The sequence below is a fragment of the Erpetoichthys calabaricus genome, chromosome 15 (assembly GCF_900747795.2).
Source record: "Erpetoichthys calabaricus chromosome 15, fErpCal1.3, whole genome shotgun sequence".
In the NCBI taxonomy this organism is placed as follows: Eukaryota; Metazoa; Chordata; class Cladistia; order Polypteriformes; family Polypteridae; genus Erpetoichthys; species Erpetoichthys calabaricus.
The window spans coordinates 55,202,977-55,225,575 of NC_041408.2; the positions used below are offsets into that span (position 1 = coordinate 55,202,977).

Below are 22,599 nucleotides of genomic sequence, written 5' to 3' on the forward strand. Positions count from 1 at the left end.
CAACTGTTCTGTACTTCTGCCCCATGAAGTAAATTATTGACATTTCCTACGAACACCCCAAATTAGATCGGCTTACTCTAAATTAGACTTTTTTTTTTTTTTTATCCATGTGTCTTTTTTCCTAACTTATAGTTTTGTTATAGTGTTATTGTTTGTTCATGTTAGTGGCAAATCAACAAGTGGCGCAGTGGTAATGCTATTGCTTTGCAGTAAGGAGATTGTTGGTTCGCTTCCCGGGTTCTCCTTGTGTGGAGAGCGCTTTGAGTAGTGAGAAAAGCACTATATAAATGTAAAGAATTATTATTAATTATATTACGTTCTTTAATAAAGTTACTTTTTGATTTTTAAAATATTTGCCCTAAGTTTTAAAATGTTATGTAAATCCTAACTGCACTTTCCATAATTACAGATTTGAATATCACAGAAACTGGTCTTGAAGGTGTGTTGTTTGGAATGCTAGACAGAGAAACGGACAAGAAACTGTGCTCAGACATTCATGACACATTAGGACACATGCTTTCCTCCTTAGCTGTTGAGAAGCTGTCTCACTGGCTTAAACTCTGCAAGGATGTTCTGGCTGCTTCTACAGGTAAGAAAGAATGTAATGTCTAGGAATGCTTTAAGGCTTTTTTATCTTTTTGAATTATTTAAAAAAAATTATAAACCTTAACTCTGTATATGAGGCACTAGTGTTTTAATAGAGGTCTGTGTTCTCCTATGTAGGATAGTGCACCACAAGTAACATTGACGTTGATTGTGGAATTAGCTTACACTTTAACCGGTTGTCTGTGTCCCCCACACACACAGTCCAAATACATTATATTGATTAGAGATTATAAAGTGAACCAGGGCTTCTGAGTGTTATTTATGATTAACTTGCAACCTATCAAGGTTTGCTTCTATTCTTGTATCCCTTTTGAACAGATGGCTTGGAAAAAAATCAACATCCAGGATTTACTAACATGACAATGAGAATACAGTAATCCCTCCTCCATCGCGGGGATTGCGTTCCAGAGCCACCCGCGAAATAAGAAAATCCGCGAAGTAGAAACCATATGTTTATATGGTTATTTTTATATTGTCATGCTTGGGTCACAGATTTGTGCAGAAACACAGGAGGTTGTAGAGAGACAGGAACGGTATTCAAACACTGCAAACAAACATTTGTCTCTTTTTCAAAAGTTTAAACTGTGCTCCATGACAAGACAGAGATGACAGTTCAGTCTCACAATTAAAAGAATGCAAACATATCTTCCTCTTCAACGGAGTGCGCGTCAGAGAGAGAAAAACAAACAAATCAATAGGGATGTTTGGCTTTTAAGTATGCGAAGCACCGCCGGTACAAAGCTGTTGAAGGCGGCAGCTCACACCCCCTCTGTCAGGAGCAGAGAGAGAGAGACAGAGAAAAACAAAGTCAAAAATCAATACGTGCCCTTTGAGCTTTTAAGTATGCGAAGCACCGTGCAGCATGTCCTTCAGGAAGCAGCTGCACACAGAAGGTAGCAACATCCCTATCGTCTAGGTGTGCGAACAGCCCCCCTGCTCACACCCCCCTACATCAGCGCAAGAGAGAGAGAGAGAGAGAGAGAAAGTAAGTTGGGTAGCTTCTCAGCCATCTGCCAATAGCGTCCCTTGTATGAAATCAACTGGGCAAACCAACTGAGGAAGCATGTACCAGAAATTAAAAGACCCATTGTCCGCAGAAACCAGCGAAGCAGCGAAAAATCCGTGATATATATTTAAATATGCTTACATATAAAATCCGCGATGGAGTGAAGCCGCGAAAGGCGAAGCGCGATATAGCGAGGGATCACTGTAACTCATCCTTAAATATCTGAGAATGTTTTGAATATTTTTTTCTCCTTTTGGAATTAGGGACTTTTATTATTTGTGTTTTTTTTTTTTTCTCAAAATCAAGAAAGACTACAAATACTTTTTTTCAAAGTAAGCAGAACATCAAAATAGGATTTGTAAGCTCCAAAAGCCCATCACTATCTGTGCAATTATAAACAGTTTGTCCATTGTTCAGCAGCTAGCCAAGTATCTTTATCAGTACTCCTTCTTCAGACTTCGGATATCAATTATAACACAAAGGATTTATTCCATTGTATTGGCACAGTCTTTCCTCTTGGGGCCGGGGAGCATGAGAATCCATGTTTTTATTAAAGATAAAAAAAAAAAAAAAAAAGACTGACTTGTTTTATGTTGATTTTTAACTTTTACATCATGAAAAGCTGAAATTATACTAAAGGTGTTTAGGTATGTTGATTTATCTATTATATGTTCAACAATATGTGTTGGTGTTTGTTGTGAACAGTCCAAAACTAGCATAGAAGTTCCATAACTGTTCACTCTGTTTCAAATTTAACAGGCTCCTTCCCCCAGTTTTCCCTCTCCAGGGGCCTCATGCATAATGCCATGCGTAGAATTCACACTAAAACATAGTGTACGGACAAAAGCAGAAATGTGTGTATGCACAAAAAAATCCAGATGCCTAAATCTGTGTGTACGCCAACTTTCATGTTCTTCCGCTACATAAATCCTGATCTGTGTGAAATGTAATGATTGTGCACGCGCATGCCGCCCCACCCAGAATTACGCCTCTTTGAATATGCAAATCAATATAAATAGCCCCTTATCTCTTGTGTTAAGTTCAGAAAGTCACAAAGTGCCCAAAATAAATAAGAAGTGGTCAGATATCAAAGTTGCCGTGAAAAGGTGAGTCGTAGCCCACTGTCTGAATGTCATATGGAAGCTTATTAGGGTACAGAGAAAAGAAAAACAAAATAGGGACAGAGTTGAAAGAAATGTCCAAATGTCAACTTTAATCTCGAAATTTCCACTTTAATCATGTAGTTTATTTTGTCATTAAAGTAGAACATCATAAACTTCATCTTAAAATCATTTAATTTACTAGTTTCTCAGATCCCATCGTAACTAAAGTAGCACGTTAAATACTTTGTATTTTATGTGTTCTTTTATGTGCCCTATGTGTGTGAATCACTACGTGCTTCTTAAACGGGCTTTGTCTTCTGCCGACAGCTCTCTGAACAATTTAAATATTAAGATGTATACTTGATATAATTTTCATAATAATAGGAATTAAAGCATGTATTAAACATGGAGACACGATGGTGCAGTATTAGTAATGAGCTGACGCCCTGTCCAGAGATTGTTCCTGACTCCAGCAAGATGCTTGCTACGCCGTGCACAACCTTCGATGAAATAATTTATTGCAGCAGTGCTGTCTCTCTCAAACGTACTAACCTTGATTTCCTGTTCTTCCTCGACTTTCTCCAAGTAACCACACGATCAGCTCTGTAATAGATGCCAAGCGATCTGTAAGCTTAGAACGCCAATTCTTCAAAACGTTTATGGAACATTGAAGTAGCTTCGTAGTACATGTTTAATTATTCCATCCATCTATCCATCCATAGTCATGCCAATCCCGGCAGGCATACAGCGCAAGGCAGGAACAATCCCCAAATGGGGCGCCAACTCGTCCCTACCGCAGTCCACCATATCCTCGCATATTTAATTATTAACAATATACATTATTTTAATGAAGTTTAAAACTTCTGTATAATGTAATAAACATGCTTTACTGGTTTTCATCTTAAAAATGATATAAAGAACTCCAAGAAGATAGTGCTTGGAAATCTAAATCGACTTAAAAGCCAGTCATCATCATATGTAAATATGTGCTGTATAAATTGGCTCAGGTTGTGCAATATTATAGCTGTAGTGCAAGTTTACAGTGAGGTGATTGTACCAGGAACAATTGAGGGACCGATTTGAGTTCATTTAGAGCTCTTGGGATGAAACTGTTTCTGAAGCGCGAGGTCCCTACAGGAAAGGCTCTGAAGCGTTTGCCGTACTGTATGGGCGAAGTTCAAATAGACTGTGTGCGTGGCTGAGGCAGTGTGTGCTAGATTGTGTATCCTGATAATCCAATCAGCTGCTGTATAGCTGTGATTCCACACTCAGGTACAGTGGGTTAAATACTCTGAGTGGTGCACGGACAGTGACAACGCTAAAGCAGCTATAGTATTTGGAATAGTTTAACCATTCTGATTACAATCAGATGCCTTAAACTAATGAACGATATGTGGTTAATTTCAGTGTATTTGATAAAGCCGTGTCCAGGATATGAATCTAAAAAAATAAAGGGAAACCACACAGGAACAGTAGCACTACTTTGACGCTGGGTGCTGCCAGTTTGCAAAACTGAGCAGAGAACTCGCATACGCAAGGGATTGACCTAGCATGAAAATGTGCATGGCTTTACGCCAAGTTTAGTTTTTATACATCACGATGTGAGCGTGGAAACGGGCGTATGCAACATTTTTGTGCGTATGCACTGTTTATACATGAGGCCCCAGGTATCTCTGTCATCTCACTGGATGTTTCCCTTTTGGACAACAGTCACCAGTGCTCTTTTAAGAAGAATGACCAACAACCAACATTTTAGTCTCTGAAACCTGAAGGTCTCACTGAGGCAATATTTTCCTCTACCTGTAGAAACTTAGGGTGTTTACCTGTGGGCTTATGAATGTTAATACATTTGTCTTTCTTGTGGTGAAGCTCTAGAGTATGAAAACAAGTATGCCTGTTATGATCCCAAAGCTAAAGCCGTGATTAATGCACCAGATTCTTTTTACCAGTGAAGTTAAATTTCATATACCTGACTGGCTTCTATTCTCAAGGACTAGTACCTGTGGATCTGATGAATATTTCTCAGCCAATTTCTTTTCCTCGCAATAGTTTGTCTGCACATGGCTTCTTCTAGCTATGAGAGTAACCACATGATCACCAGAGAACACAACCCCAGTCTTGGGTCCAAAAGAGGGGACAATGTCCCTTTGTTCAGAGAGATGCAGTTAGAATTACATCATGCCATCATGATAGTTAAATTTAAGATTCTTCTTTGTCTGCCCCCTCCTCTAAGACCAGTCTTGAAAGGATAGTCTTATCATGAAGTATAGCTCCTGACAGAACTAGTTTAATGATCATTGAAAAAGTCAAAACACTCCAATATACCTAGGCCATGTTACTACAAGAGTTCAATGTAAATGCTTCTAAATAGCAGATACCATATAATATTTGTATATTTACTTGTTTTCATTCATGATACTGGTCCAAAAATCACTTTTTGTGTTGGGAAATTGCTGTATGTTAAATGTATGAAGATGGTAATTTGATAGAATGACTGTGACATATAACTTTAATGAGTTTGTCTCTATAAAAACAGTTTGGTTGCACAAGTGAATCTTGCTTTGATTATCACATTTTGAAGACTTGAAGAAAATGTCTCTGTTCATGAGGCTGGAGAGATTTAGAAAACTATCTCTAATGACTTTGAGTTTAATCAGCTTGTTGTCTGGCAGATACTGAGCACAATTTTGCTTCAGTTGCCCTGAGTGGTCAATGAGAAAGATCAAAAATAAGTATAATCCAAGATTATGAGTCTGCTGGCCTCTTTTACACTAGGGAATTCACTGTTCATTAATTTGCCACAGTTAAAATATTTGAATACCATAAGAGTAAACCACTCTCCAGAAATAATGTTAATGCCCATCTTGACGATTCAGAAGGCTATTGGAAAAATATTCTGTAAGTGAAGGTCTTGATGGAAATTAAACAATCAATGACTGCATTCTCACAAAGTGCTTTATTTGAAACACAGAGTATATTGAGAGGTGTAAATTTAGACATGATCAGTTTACACTTTCAGAAAACAACTTGCATATTTTACCAGGTTATCATAAAAATATTGTTTATTATCTGAGAATTACCATAATGATAGTCTTACAGTGAAGCAACATGGTTCTTGGACTTAACAAACTCTTGAGTAATGATGCAACAGAATGTCTAAAACTGAAGAAAGTTTGAGTTCTGATCTTAACCAGGTTATAATGAAGCATGACCTGAAGCTAGCAGTTCATAAAGTGTTGTCATAAATACCTCCATCTTGCTATGCAAGTTTGATCAAGGAATACAAGTTTTATTCTAGTCATTCCTGTTAAACGAGATGTAATCAGTTTAAAAAAATGTAGGTTCAAAGACCAGTTCCCTTTATTAGAACTGTGATAAATGTCAAGTTACATGTTAGATCTTGCTAATTTAGCAATGCCTGTAAAAGAGTTCACAAAGTACTATAAAATGAGCAGTACTAACTCTTATAGCTAAGGATTACTACCTTTGAGGTAGTGCTGGGCGGTATGACCAAAATTCTATATCACAGTATTTTTCAAAATTATACCGGTTTCACGGTATTGGACGGCACACGCCTGTCTATATAAGGTCCCACAGTTGACAGTTCATGTTGGAGCACAAACCAAGCATGGAGTCAAAGGAATTGTCTGTAGACCTCCGAGACAGGATTGTCTCGAGGCACAAATCAGGGGAAGGTTATAGAAAAATTTCTGCTGCTTTGAAGGACCCAATGAGCACAGTGGCCTCCATCATCCATAAGTGGAAGGAGTTCAAAACCACCAGGACTCTTTCTAGAGCTGGCCAGCCATCTAAACTGAGCGATCGGGGGAGAAGGGCCTTAGTCAGGGAGGTGACCAAGACCCCGATGGTCACTCTGTGAGAGCTCCAGAGGTCCTCTGTGGAGAGAGGAGAACCTTCCAGAAGGACAACCATCGCTGCAGCAATCCTGCATGGTAGAGTGGCCAGACGGAAGCCACTCCTTAGTAAAAGGCACATGGCAGCCCACCTTGAGTTTGCCAAAAGGCACCTGAAGGACTCTCAGACCATGAGAAAGAAAATTCTCTGGTCTGATGAGACAAAGATTGAACTCTTTGGTGTGAATGCCAGACGTCACGTTTGGAGGAAACCAGGCACCGCTCATCACCAGGCCAATAGCATCCCTACAGTGAAGCTTGGTGGTGGCAGCATCATGCTGTGGGGATGTTGTTCAGCGGCAGGGACTGGGAGACTAGTCATGATAAAGGGAAAGATGACTGCAGCAATGTACAGAGACATCCTGGATGAAAACCTGCTCCAGGGCGCTCTTGACCTCAGACTGGGGCGACGGTTCATCTTTCAGCAGGACAACGACCCTAAGCACACAGCCAAGATATCAAAGGAGTGGCTTCAGGACAACTCTGTGAATGTCCTTGAGTGGCCCAGCCAGAGCCCAGACTTGAATCCAATTGAACATCTCTGGAGAGATCTTAAAATGGCTGTGCACCGACGCTTCCCATCCAACCTGATGGAGCATGAGAGGTGCTGCAAAGAGGAATGGGTGAAACTGGCCAAGGATTGGTGTGCCAAGCTTGTGGCATCATAGTCAAAAAGACTTGAGGCTGTAATTGCTGCCAAAGGTGCATCGACAAAGTATCGAGCAAAGGCTGTGAATACTTATGTACATATACGCTTCTTAAATGACTTCCTCTTGTACTAAGAGGCAGCGATTGTCACACAGAATACATTCACTTCATGATATTCCTGCTCTCTGAAAATGTAGAATTCTAAGAGATTTTTTTCATGATGAAATGCATTAAAGTAGGTATTAAACATGCACGGTAGTGTGGCGGTAGTGCTGCTCTCTCGCAGTAAGGGGTCCCCAGGTGTATGTTCAGTATAGAGAACTCTATGGCAGGTGTGACAAGGCTCCAAAAAACTGGATATATGAATGGGTATTGCACAGGTTTAACTTAAATATTGTGTAAATGTTGGGTTTGTGATCTGGTGTTCGGAGACACGAACACAGAATTCAATGGATGTTCATCTGAGCGGGCTTTGTTTATTGCATGCATGCTGTCTCTGTCTGATGTACCAACCACAAGTTCCTATCCTTCCTTTTTCTTTCTCCACATAACCAATCACCACACGATAAACATCCTTGTGAAACTAAAACTAAACTATTAAATTGAAACTAAAATTAAGACTGTGATATATGGCCGGCAACTTATCCCGGTCAGTACCCCCACGCCGCTATATGGAGTCCTCCCTACAACATGGAGGTGGCCCGAATTCCAGCAGGGCATCATGGACGATGGAGGTTTACTGCACAGCTCTGCTGGATACCGTGGGAGCCGCCAGGGGACGCTGCAGGGAGGCACAAGGATTTTTATTATATAGTAGCCCGGAAGTACTCCCTAATCATGGAGACGGAAGGAACAAAGTACTTCCGGGTCAAGGAATATAAAAGGACTATGGGAACACCCAGCAGAGAGAGCTGAGTTGCGAGGGTGTGGAACGGAGCTGCTGGGAGTGGAGGATTTATGATTGATTATTATATTGATTTATTATTGAGTATTATGGGAGTGGAGGTGCTTTGTGCACATTATTATTATAATAAATTTAATATTGGGACTTTTACCTGGTATTGTCTGCGGGTTCAGGGGTCGACAGGGACCCAAATTTCCCGCAAAACTTAGACCACGGAGTGTTCAGAACTTTGTTATGCATGTTTAATTATGCCATCCATTCATGGTTTCGCCAATTCCAGCAAGCATTGTGTGCGAGGCAGGAGGAAATCCTGAACGGGGCTCCAGCACATCGCAGGGTGAATACGAGCAATGCATACACTAGCAGGGTTAATATAGCATAACAAAACCCAACATCCTACATGACTTTGAAAGAAAACGGAAGCACGCCGAGTAAACCCACCAGAAAAATATGCAAATTCAAAGCAGGGAACACCTGGGACCCCATTGCTGCAAGACAGCAGTGCAACCTCCACGCCACCGTGCCTCCACATGATTAATACATGCTTTAATGCATTTCATCATGAAAATTATATCAAGTATTTATCTTAGCATTCTAAATATTCAGGGAGCAGGGATATCATGAAATTAATGTATTCTGTGTGCTACCAGCACCTCCTCTTAGTGCAATTGGAAGTCAGTTTAAGAAGCAGTAGCGATTAACATGGCTCCGGGAACACTTAACACAAAGCATTTAATGTGCTACATAACTTATGATGGGGTTTGAGTAAATCTAGTAAATTAAATATTCATTTTAAGATGAAGTTTAGTTTATGATGTTCTACTTTAATAACAAATTACGAGAATAAAGTCAACATGTCGACTTTAATGTCGGCAAACGGCGAGAATAAAGTCAACATGTCGTCACACTATTACACAGTACCCAGGTACATTACAAAGTATTGATAAAAAATAAAACAAGTACAACTTGGCTTGCAGTTTTATCCAGTAGTATAGAAACCGTATTCACACATTTGAACATAATGGTCCACATCCAACCTTTTAAATCTAAAGTATCTCCAAACAACAGATGTGACTCCTTTTTCCAGCAAAAGTTCTTCTGTGTCATCATGTTCATCTTCATCGTCTGCTACAGCTTCAGTTTCGGAATGTTCTGTCCATTTTCGCCGCACAGTACCTCCACTATTACATGTACTCTGTTGCATGCCTGTTTAGCGGTGTAGCAGTGATAAAGAGCCCCCGCACAACACCTCCACTAACGCATGTACTCCGTTGTATGTGTTTAGTGATTTAGTAGTGAAAAAGGTCCCCCTTAAACAGTTTCCCGCTGCTCCACGTTCTGAATGTTGTTTAGGCAATTTAAACCGTTTTTGTGGTATAAGAAAAATCCATATCATAGCAAAAACAAAAAACAGTTTTCGGTATGAACCGGTGTACCGCCCAGCACTACTTTGAGGACTAATTTATATTAGTCTTAGTTCTTCATGATAGTGACAACACTACAATCTAAAAATCTTCTATCAAAAGCATAAAAATACTTGAACCATAAAGAGCTTTAAACTGATTTATTGTCCATGCTGTTCGCAGACAAATAATAATAAAAAATTAGTATTGCCAAATCAAAGGCTGTTGTGCAACATATTTAGTTATGTCATTTAATAAATGTTTGTTTTTTTATTTTCTATTGTATTATTGAGAAAGTAAAAACCAACAAAGTTGTTAACTCCCATTGACAATTGGATGACCATTTCTTTATGTTTTGTAGATATTGGTGCAACAGGACCACTTGGGGTTAGAAAGGAAGAAGACTCAGAAAAAAAAGATGAAATGGATGATGACAGCATGTTTACAGCACTTGGCGAGGATGAAAAATCTAAACTGTCTGTTGCCCCTCGCTGGGTAACACGTGTGTTTGCAGCAGACTGCCTGTGTCGAATCATCATGCTTTTTGAGAATGCGGACAAGGCACACTTTGACCTGGCTGCAGCACGCTCGGCCAAGCTTAAGAACCCTAAAAGTAAGTACTTTTTATTTTCGATGTATGTCTCTTACACTCTCAACCATACAAATACCTTGAATCATTGTTTATGCAAAATTTTGATTCACTCTTTTTAGAAATGCTTATTATGTGGTATCTAAAATACATTGTTGTCATTCACTTACTTTATTAAGGTTAAAACTGTAAAAGACTCTAGTTTTATGCTAAACATAGCATAACAAATGGTTAAAAGGAACGAAGTCATCTCCTGTTCTGTCTTACTAATTTCTGTAATTCTGATATAGCAAACATCATTGGAAAATACTTTCACTTGTGCAGCACCTCCTTTTTGTTTATTACTTCATTATTTTCATTCTTTCTATATATTCATCTCTTTTAACAGATAAACTTTGAACTGTGTGAATACATTTTTTTTTTCTTCTATCCACTACATTGCATATTTATACAATGTCAGTTCAGAGACATGCATGTCTTGTTTATGACCAGCCAGTATCTGGTAAGTAGTACACAGTTTGACTTTGTAACCTCTCAGCCACACTGCCTCATTCTCATCTTAAAACATGTTAAATTGAGTGATTAACTATTCTTAACCAAAGAATTCCAAAAATGTTGTGTTGACTCAGTGTTGACCCTTGACTCTGTTAATGCCAATTAACTTACTTTAATTATATAAACAGATATCAAATATCTAAGCAGCCTCCACAGTCCGGTTAAAAATACTCAGTTGCAATACATAACACACCCACCAATATACTGTATGATCCTATCTTAGCTTTGGGTGAGCTCATATTTTTATCATCATTCCGGTGACTAATAAAGAACTAATAATTAATTAATAGAGTAATTAATAATATACTGTATTATGAATAAATATTCCTACATAAGCAAACATTTTGAATGCTGTAAGGTTATCATATACTGATAAAAGTCCATCCATCCATTTTGTAAACCTGCTTTATCTTAAGATATGGTCATGGGGAACAAACATTGGACACTGAGAAAACATTGAGGAAGGGTGCTGATCCATCACAGGGCAAAGACACAAACACACCCCACACAAAAAATAGGCCCAATTTAGCATTGCCAATCCACCTAACCTGCATGTCTTTGGACTATGGGAGGAAACCGGAGCATGCATATACAGTGAGAACTGGGATGACTGCGATGCAGCAGCGCTACCACTGCACCACCATACCACCCCTTGATAAAAGTCATAGAATTAACTATGAGGCAATTTTTCTTTGGTTTGTTAAGGTGTTTGTGTATACTGCAGCTAAACGTGATGTGATGAGTCACTTAAAACACTGTCTGATGTTACTCATTTATATTTTATGTCTTTCAACACCCATCCCTACACAATTCAAACAGCTTTATTATCAGAAAGCCCAACATGAAAACAGGGCCCTATGGCTACTGAGACATCAAACAGATTAACAGAGGCCCAGCTTGATTATGTTAGAACAGTTCTAATGCATTTTTGCCAAATTCTAAAAAAAAGCTCTAGAGCATTCCACACATATGGAGGATATGTTCGGATTCTTAGCAAACAAGACAGTTTAAGAACTCACAATAGATTTTTTTATAACATAATACTGTCCCATTAGGTGATACCTCTGATAATCCTGTTTTAGGATCTGGTCTAATTAGGAACCCAGCACTGTCTGTAAATGAGCAAAGGTTTTATCCCCATTTGATTTTACATGCTTAGAATTCCTAAAATACCTGATTCAGAGAGACAAGTGCTTTTTGACATACTTTAAATATGAGTTTTTTTCCATTATATTTTGCATAGTTTTTACTGAGAAGACTATACAAAATATATACATAGGTGTATGTGAGATGTACTAAATGACACAAAAATTAATGAAATTATATCTTGATGATGGCTGACTTCCATTCAGTGCCTTAGAAATTGTGCACCCTTTGAAACAAATTGATCAAGTCTGGAGATGTTGCCTATATCATCATTATCCTCTTTAATAAAATCCCTGTGTGCATCCAGGTGTCTGTGTGTGTGTGTCTTCTGGTGAAGTGCGCATGCGCGGGGCACGGTGCGATGCGCGATATTACAGACGTTTTACGGAAATACAAACCAGTATTACTGCGAGAGGAAATTAAAGGTACACAATACAGTGACGCATATTACAGCCACATACAAGCCAGTATTACTGTCAGAGGAGATTAAAGGCATATTACCGACGCGCACACCTGTATTACCGCCAGAGAAAATTAAAGGTATATTACGGACGTACAAGACAGTATTATTATCACAGAAAATTAAAGACACACAATACACGGCGGCAGCCCACAAAGAACGGTCAGCTCAGCAAGTAAACATCAACAAAAGAAAGGCTGAAAGACAAAGAAAAATACGACCAACAAACAAAATGAGATCAAGGTCCCTTGCCATTTAATATAGACTGTTCCTACTAATGTTTATGCACTACTGTTCTAGCGCCCGTTACTGTAATGGGCTAAATGACTAGTTACTTCAGAAATAGTTTTGACCATAGATAATAGTGAAAGATTAGAAGAACTGGAAAGGTTTCTTTTAACAGAATATTTAACTTTCACACGGTGAGTTAAATGTGTTGCCTGGAAAATTGTGATTGAGGCATCATTTTTTTTTAAATATGCAAATACAGTATCAATACAAAAATAACTGAAGGTCCAGATACCGTGTGTCTTCCATGAATTAAATAATGTTTGTGTTAAAGATGGTTATTGTGTACAGGAGCAAATGACAATAAGAACTTGTCCTTAAAATGTCTCTTATGTTGATACAATATTTTGAGCAAGTGAGTAACTGCTGGTTTAATACTAATTCTGTGAGCTAATATGAGATAAAGATGTAACCACCCACTATATACCATTTGAAATTTTCCATTAAGTTGGATCATTAGAATTTTTTTTTTTGTAAATGTAACTTATAGATATTTAAACTGTTTTAAAACAATAAAATAAAACTCATCCAGGTACAAGATTGTTTATTTTGGTGTTTGTTACACTGTATTTATCCCCAAGGGGAATTTGCCTTTTTTGCATGACCTTTGGAGGTCAAAGCACAGGGTACTAGAGATAGTAAACTCCTATTCATGTTAAACTTAAGCCCAGAGATTTTATGGAATTTCTCCTGTAGATTCAATACATGTGACAACGATGACCATGGTTCAATAACATAGACCACCATATTATCAGCATACAGAGGTACTATTTGTTTATGTCCTTCCCTTACAATACCCTGAAAATTTGAGTGTTTAAGAAGATAACTAGTCAAATGTTTAGCAGCAATATCAAATAACATTAGTGGTAATGGACAGTCCTGTCTGGCTCCTCGTTGTAAACCAAAACTGTTAGATTTTATATTATTGTTTGTGCTTCTAAGTTAGTGTAATAGTTTAATCCAAGCACATATTTATGTAACACATTGAATAAATAACCCATTCAATTGCATTGTTTTCCTTAGATCTAATTACCACCCATTTACCATCTTTTCCAGATGATCTGCTAGTTCTTCATCTCTCTGATCTCATAAGAATGGCCTTTATGGCTGCTACTGATCATAGCAACCAGCTCAGAATGGCAGGCTTACAGGCCCTAGAGGACATCATCAAAAAGTTTGCAGCTGTCCCTGAACCCGAATTTCCAGGTCATGTCATTTTGGAACAGTATCAAGCTAATGTAAGTGGCATACAGTTCAGGAGCAGTTTATGACATTAGATACATTTAATAAATCGCTTTTAGGCTTTCTTTGATGCTGTATGTTCTGCTTTGATGATACCGTACTTTTGTCGTTGCTTTTATATTTTTATAATGCATGCACAGATGAGCAAATTAGCTTATAACCTGCTTTCTTAAGGCTCAGTGCAGGTTTTTTTTGTCTAGTAGGCAAGCAATCCTACATAAGAACAGTTAACAATTGGAGAGGGGAACAGTTATGTATTTATATCTTTTAATGACAAAAATGTACTCTTTCTTGTGGCCACAAAAAAATGGCATGTATTAATGCAGCCATTTCCAAATAAATCACCAGAAAAGAGTGGACCAGTGATGTCACTGCTGTAGTTTTGAACTGGTGGAAGAATGTGTTACTAGCCTCAGGCCTAAGGGTACCTGGGCCAGGTAGAAGCCACTGTTGGTACAAGGTGTAGCCACAACGATACGGTGAAAAGCATAAAGGAAGCAGGCAGCAGTCCTGTGTATCAGACCATACTTCTCTGTTCTCCTTTATTCTCATTTACCTAGAAATATATAAATGCTTCAATCTCTGCATAGATTAACACGACGATCAGTTAAACAATGGTTGATGCCAATTTCCTTTGCAGAACAACAGTGTAAACACATTTACTTTGGTTCAACAATAGTATTGTCGTCAAGAAGTACCTGACTAGAAACCAATTTCCCCAGAACTCGTTCATTTTCAAAGGAATCAGGCAGTACTGTATCACCACATTGTGTTTGGATGAGATACTAATCAAAGCAGTCTGATTATTCAAAGCAGGTGATTCTTTTGCAATACAGGTAAATATTTATGTCCTGTCCATCATCAATAACCTGTAGCACAGGCATGTCAAACACACGGCCCCCGGGCCGCATGCGGCCCGCAACAGAAATCTGTGCGGCCCGCATGACAGATCCTAGTTAGCACTCAACTTGTACAAAATGATTACTATCATTTGTGATTGAATCATTCTGCGTCTTTGGTGTTACTTATTGACTTTTCTAACTTCTGCCTTCTGACAAAAGCGCGTTTCCCATGGCATTACGGTACCAGAAACGTCATCTGCTCTTATAGCCACGAGCCTTGTCCAAAGTTAATGAGCCGCAGTGTCACAACTGAAGTGCTAGGCTGCAGCAGGGGTGGCCTTAGGCATGTACAAACTGTGCACCTGCACAGTGCCACCAAATCCCAGGGGCCGCCACGCCAATATATATTGAATATAAAACAGAAAGAGAAAATAACGATACAGCTGACGGCAATGTGGCCGAAAAACATTCTGTTTCTTGTTAATTAGTACGCTGTATTTACAAATGCCGCCAGAGTCTGAGCAGTAAGCTGTATGTAGTATTATAATGTTTTGCCGTAATGAGAATATCATGGGCCGCCACTTGATTTTCAAGTTACGGACACGCGTATATAGAAGCGTGTCATGAGCACAAGGCGGCTATGCAGTGTCCGCAACGGATGTGGCCATCCACCGTGCATAAGATACCATATTGACATTGCCAGGCGAAGGGGCCACCGATTCTTTCTCTGCCCAGGGCCGCCACGAGCCTAGAGCCGCCCCTGCTAAGGCTACACTGCTGACTGGGCTGCTGAGACTGGCCACTGGGCAGAACTGACCATCACAAGTAGTAATAGCCTGCATATTTTCACGTTTTTTTGCTCTAGTTTCATGTAATTTTGTGCTAGTATTGTAACGAACAGTTAGTGCAGACTACAGCTGAAGATCTGAAGTGGACGCGAGAAGTTGGTGAGTTGTTTATTAACATATTTTTGTGATTTTGAGTTTGTAAAATTATTGTAGGTCAGGTGGCTTTTTGCATATCGGCTTATTTTACAATATAAACTTTGAAGTAAACTTAGTAAAGTAAAATTAGATTTTTGGAGGATTTGTTTTCCAACTTGAATTACTGAGCAATGAATTCAGTGAGCATTATCGTGATTTCAGTTCACACAAACAGGGCATTGCGCTGTTCTCTTACAACGTTGAGAATGCGCCTGAGAATATCCAAATGGAATTGATTGAACTGCAGTCAGATTCTATTCTGAAGGCAAAATACAACGAAGTTAGTGTGCCAGGCATGTATGCTTACCTGCCACCCTCGTATGTGCAGATCCGTAAGTTGGCATCAAGAGTACTGTCAATGTTCAGAAGCACTTACCTTTGTGAGCAATTGTTTTTGTTAATGAAAGCTACCAAAACCCCACATCGCTCAAGACTTACCGTCGAGCACCTTTCATCCCTCATAAAAGTTGCAGCTGCACAAGATTTCAAGCCTGATATTGACGAACTGGTTACTAACAAGAGATGCCAAGTGTCGGGACAAAAGAAATAAATCTCACACTGTAAGGCTCCTATATAAGCAATGAATATAATATTATGAATATCAATCATCAAGACACTATATAAAAGCGGTCGGGATTGTCCTTCTGTCCCGTGAGTACAAAGCGTAGCGGTATTCCGCTTATCACAGACTTACTACTTGCGGCTTGCAGTACGAAGCGACGCGATATGAGCAGAGTTCTGGTGCTCCCATCATTCCCTTGCTTTTGTGCGCGGTGCACTGGAAAAATAGACAAAATTATGTCTCTGGAAATAATTAATGTTGATGGAGTACAAATGCCTAACCGCGTAGTAAATTCAGGTGAGATGGTGCTTGCTTATTCTCATCTATAGCTTATTTAGTGCATGAAACTCTGTCTTTAGCAGTACAGATTCGGGCTGACATTGTACGACATGTTTTAAGTAATTGGTCAAGGTTTCAGCCATTTACAATGATGCCGTCAGGAATCTCTTATACAAATGAGCTTCAGTATCTCACTGAAATGTCAAAGTCTCAAACTTATGGTACCATTTCTGAGCTAATGGCAGCGGGAGAGTTGTTCCTCTATAAGTTTCAAGTATATTATTATGGAGTCCTACACTCCAAGTTTGGACAGGCACTCGAGGGGATAAAAAAACTTAGGTTTTTGGGAGATGTTATGAATGGGCACTTTGATGTTCTCATTCCCCTATACTTACATGCCTGATGTACACATGGAGCACACACAGATTGAGGATAAAAGTCGGTCGCCTTAAAAGGCGGGTGAGCCTAGTAATATAATAAGGACCTAGCTAAGAGGTTAAGACTCTAATTCTACACTTTTGTATGGAGACTGCATGGAAATAAATTGCTTTTCTTTAAACTTTAAACTTTAAGTGTTACATTTTTTAAAGTTTTCAGTATTGGAAAGAAAGCTACAGTAACTTTGTATAATAGTATAATAGTATTTGTTACAGTACGGCCCGCTGACGCACATATGGCAGTCGAAGCGGCCCACCAATGGTAGTGAGTTTGACATGCCTGCTGTAGCAGAATTTTCCAGGAATTTTGTCTTTTCTTTAAAACGCTGAATTCAAGCCCATTACACTGCAGTAGTTAGGGGATGCACTGATTGTGCACAACATAGTTCACACTGCTGCATTGATTCTTTGGATTTGAGGGTCTTCAACCAGTTTAGTACTGTTCCTCTTTTATGTTTAAGGCATGAGTTAAAATGTCATGTTTCTTCATTTACAAACCACTTTCCATTAAGTAAAGATTTCAGTGTAGAGGCCACTGTAACTGTTGAGAAAGATAAGAATATAAGAGCCAAGAGGATAACAATGTATTATGTGTACTTGAAACTGGAGAACTGCTAGGCATGTGTAGGTTACTGAAGAGATGTAGAAGTACTGAGAATTGTTAAACCAAAAATGCACTCTTTGTGCAGGTAAACAAATGATAAATTTTATTAATTCTGTCTATCTTATTCTCTCTCCTCCTTTCTGTCTGTGTGCTTTACTTTGACAGGTTGGGGCAGCTTTACGTCCAGCTTTCTCACAGGATACACCTTCTGACATAACAGCAAAAGCATGTCAGGTAAAGTACTTATTAATGTCTGTTTTCTGGCATGTTACACTTATTTTATTTCTGGACTCATTGTGCATAAACAAATTTTATTATCATGAAATAAACAGACCCTTAAATTATAATGTGATTTTAGTCTTCTTACCCAATGATATTAAATCTGAGCCAAGAGAAATATGAATGCCAGAAAATGTAAAATATTTGCATAATAAAATGTATTATAGTAATTGCATTGCAGGCAACCATGATACTGTTAGAAGTATTGAGTTAATAGCTGTTATAGCAACAGGAATGTCTGACTCTTAAGAGGAGACTGTAGTGACAGGGATGTCTTGCCGAAGCTGTACAAGCTAAAGAAATGCTGCAACCTTCATAGAAGATAATTTGAAGCAACAGTACTATTAAATGTGTTTGTTCACTTCATTTAATACATACACATAGCTTAAAACTTACCATTTTGGTAAAAACAGCACAATTCAGCAATTAATCTCCAGATGCAAGAACATGCTTGTAATGCAGACAGCAAACATTTCTTTGCAGCAGGCCCTTTCAGGGCCCTTAATATCAGGGCATATGATGTGTTTGATTTTGTTCATGTCAGACCAGCTTGGCAAAGAGCAAGTTAAAATTTGAAAGGGAAGTGTGGTGGTTCTGAAGCAGTAACAGTTCACTTGATTATGATAAGGTGATATTTTATTTGGAAAAGATGCGTCACTGAAATAAAAAGCTCTGCTTCAGAAAAACATTCATTACAGTTGTATCCCACCATCCTGATGATGAGACATTGCAGGCATTGTTTCATATGCTTGAACTCTCTTAAGGTAATCCCTTTAGAAAAATACTTTAAATGGTAATTAAATAGAATAAATAAATGCCGTTCATACTATCCAATGTATTAAGGACTGGAAATTGATCAGTAGTCTTTCTGTGGGGATTCTGACAGGTGCACCATTGTTATTTACGCTTTACAATCCCAGATTGTACGTAGCCTCCACACTCTACTTAATCTAAATTGTTAACTCAAAACTATAAAAACTGCATACTGTCTTATTTCATATTAGGAATCAAGTTATATTTGATCTATTTCTATTATATCTTTGAAAAAGAAAACTTATATTGGCGGGTGCCTATGAATGCAGAAACTGATAAACGTGAAGTGTATCTGCAACCACACAACAGGCACTAGCAATTATATCCATCTAATAAGTGGAAATCTTGATTGTTTTCACTGAAAAAACGTAAACCCTCAAGCTTTAAATTTCAAACTTAAAACATTATTTTATAAAGCTCAGACAATGAAGAATCCAGAATGGTTTTTCATATAATCTATAACACACCATAGATAGTCTCTCAGTTTTAGCATTTTTAAAGTTATGAGTCATAAAGCTAGCAGTAAGTTTTAGTTTTGCTAATATGTCAATTCAGAATTTGTAATGGTTATAAAAGGAAATATGCTAGAAAATACACTGTATGCATGGCACAACATTCAGATGTACTCTGGAGCTAAGTTAACTGATAATGGAAAAGTCAGTTATTACATTTATGTTTATTAAACATTTTTGTAACAATATATCATATTCAAAAATAACAGCAATAATAGAATGCAATTACATGTGTTGGTAGACTGTTGTAGCTGCGTTTTCCCAAAGTTTCTAAAATTCTGCAGCTCAAACTCAAAAAATGGGATTCAGCAAAGGCCTGACGCGCAGAAATAATTCCACAGACAAAATATCTTCGTTTTTTAAAAGTTTAGTTAAATTTTAAAGTAAAATGGTTCACACAAAAAAAAAGAAGAAAAATTAAAATAGCAAAAAAAGGAGAAAATTATATTTAGAAAAATGTAGTTCTGAGCTTAAATCTTGTTACAACTTAAATCGTTATTAATTTCTTATTTCTGAACCATTTCAAAACGGTCAGAAAACTGTATGCTTATCCCATTTCTAAACTTAAAATGGGTTTATCAAGTCCCTCTTTACTAGGACCTGTTCTAAACACAACAAGAGCTTATTAACTCACAGTTTCTCAGTTATAGTAAGAAGATTCTATATCTTGCTAACTTATAGGGGGAAAAGATTATACCATTGTCTAAGACTATAGAAGATATTATATTCTATTTAAATAAAGCAAACATTAATATGAGTTTAACTCAAAACTTTAACTTTCTAAGATTGGCTCTTACAACTGTATTAGATGTAGTATCATTGTAACAGCCACTTCGCAATAAAGTTAAAAATGGAGCACAAATAGGCTTGTTGTGGCTCAATAGCTTTTATAGACAGCAGATTACAGTTAAAGTGATCTAAACGGCATTAATTGATGTGCTATTGGTGGAGGGTCTATGACTTGTTCAGTTTTCTTGTACAGTATATAACATTTTTGAAAGTATTCAATAGAGTAGTACCGAATAATTAGCAAATAAAAAACAACCATTATTAGGGAATGACAAAAACTAGCACAAAATCACTATCTATATTTCCCTATGAATGAAGAAAAGCAATTGAAATATATTCCCCATCTAGCTATTTGTAAAGGGATTTATTTATTGTATAATGGGAATATGAAAGGTGACATTTTTCTTAGATTTTAATTCCAGTCATAAGATATATGGAAGAAAAAGCTGGTATAGATAAACCACAAACCCAGCTCCATCTATTATACATTATATAGCTAAGCAATTAGCACAGTGCAGATTGTAATCCTGCCCTGTCCTTGCTATTAGTGGCCAGTATGGCCCTTGTTGCATGCCCAGTGGCTGTAATCTTCTGCCCATAGATCAACTGTGGCTCCCTTTTTAAACCCACACTATGTTTGTATTACTTAGGGCAGCTGCACATTTGCCATATAAATAATTACATCAAACACCATTTAGCTGCAAGTTGATAATGTTCGCTCTTTACAATAATAATGTGCGCATAATAGTAGTTCGATCAATTCAGTCTTGTATATACTTACATATTTGTTTTTCCCCTTCCATTTATTTCCAGAGAAGTGAGTCTTTTGTACTTCTGTGGTTAACTTAACTAAATCAGGAGTAGAGGGACTGAGAGACTGCTGTGTAGTCTGCTTTTGAGTGCAAACCCTCCAACCCTCCCTGGTGTCTGACTCACTTGCATTGGGCATCTGAGTGGCTGTCAGACGAGTAAAAGAGAAAAATGTACAAAATTTTAAAGTTCAAGCATCTCCTCTCAAGATACAATTGAAACAATTAGTGAACTAATTCATAGTTAAAGTTGCACAGAACATTTTAAGATAGACAAGTTCTCAAATTCACCAATGCTTTTCAATGGGAGATTTTGAAGTTTCAAAACTTTGTACAGCTCAATTTGTTTTAAGTTATATCAATGAAAATTAAATTGTCTCAACAAATTTCCTTAAAAATAAGCCTGACACTTTTCAACAAAATTGCACTGTGTTGGGGAAAAGTTGCTTCATTCTGACAGGCCGACAGACAGACTCAGCTATCGCAATAGGTGCTTTCCGCATTATATGTGAAGGCACCTAAAAATGATCCTGCCTTTTTACATGGGATTAGTGAAATAATTTGTATCTACTAAAAAAAAAAACGGAAAGTTTTACAGACTATAGTAATACAAGTGACAAGTATACCAGCAGATAAACATAGGATGTTGTTTAGCTAAATATTGAAATAAAATTTTTTAGTGTTCATGTTATTTTTTGCTCAGTTTCTCCACTATTAGATTAAATTTTTCCTCTGCTTGTAATGTATTAAGAGTTATATGTGATATGTCGGATACCATTATTAGAGGAATGGGTGAAAACATTTATGTACATTTTTTTTATTTTTTTTATTTTTTTTTTTTATTATAAACATTCCCATATTTAGCCCACCATAAATTATACAGGTGCTGCACAGATTCTTATACTAAATGATTGGTCTATATTTAAGTCAAATATTTTGGTTCCTTTTGGCTTTTACAATGTTACAAAAGAGCGTATTATAAAAAATATTATACTGAGTTGACAAGCAGGGTCCAGCATTGAGTAAGTGCATAAGAAAATTATAATCTACAGTCCAGTAAAGTTTCTTTTAACAACTTTAGTGATAATTCAAAGAAAAATAAATAGCAAAAAATCAGGAAAAGTTATCATACACAGAAAAAGAAAAAAAAACAATGGTTTCTTCTCTGTCGTTCCAGTCATGTCCTACTTTTAAAATGTTACATTTTGTATAGTAAATTCTAGGTTACTCTTACAAGGTATGTTATGATTTGAAACTGTGTGTTCTACCATGTCTTGCCAGATGCAAAGAAGAACAAACACTGAACTGAGTATGTTCTTAGTACGGCAAGAAAATAGGCTGAAACATTTCAGTTACTTGTAAGCATATAGAGGTTAAAGCAGAACCTTTCATTCTCTATTTACAGTGCCTATAAAAGTATTCACCCCCTTGGAAGTTTTCATTTTGTACTGTTATACAACATTAAATCACAGTACATTTTTATTTTGCTTCTTAGCATTAATCAACAGAAATTGACTCAATAGCAAAATGAAAACAGAATTCTGCAAAGTGGTCTGAATTAACTACAAATATAAGGCACAAAATAATTGATCGAGTAAGTATTCACCTGAGTCACCTGAATCATCACTGGTGAAGCCAAATGGTTTTAGAAAACACCTAATTAGCTCAGTAGATCTCACTTATCTGTAGTCAGTGGCTTTCAAGTGATTGCAGTATAAATACTCCTGCTCTGGAAGGTCCATCTTGTCGTGACTCTGCATGGTGGCCTAATGTTCACAGTGAAGGGAAGAGAACACTCCAGGCAACTTCATGAAAAGGTGATTGAA

At 37.6% G+C, this 22,599-nt stretch overlaps 1 protein-coding gene across 2 annotated transcripts in view; it reads left to right on the top strand.

Moving 5' to 3' along the window:
* Positions 1–22,599, top strand: part of heatr5b (HEAT repeat containing 5B) — a 132,607-nt gene that overhangs the window by 60,249 nt on the left and 49,759 nt on the right. For both annotated transcript variants that reach the window (XM_028820881.2, XM_051919165.1), the window contains exons 23-26: positions 410–589; positions 9,946–10,197; positions 13,679–13,860; positions 17,737–17,805. In XM_028820881.2, the coding sequence (XP_028676714.2) occupies positions 410–589; positions 9,946–10,197; positions 13,679–13,860; positions 17,737–17,805 (683 nt within the window). The remainder of the gene's footprint in view (positions 1–409; positions 590–9,945; positions 10,198–13,678; positions 13,861–17,736; positions 17,806–22,599) is intronic.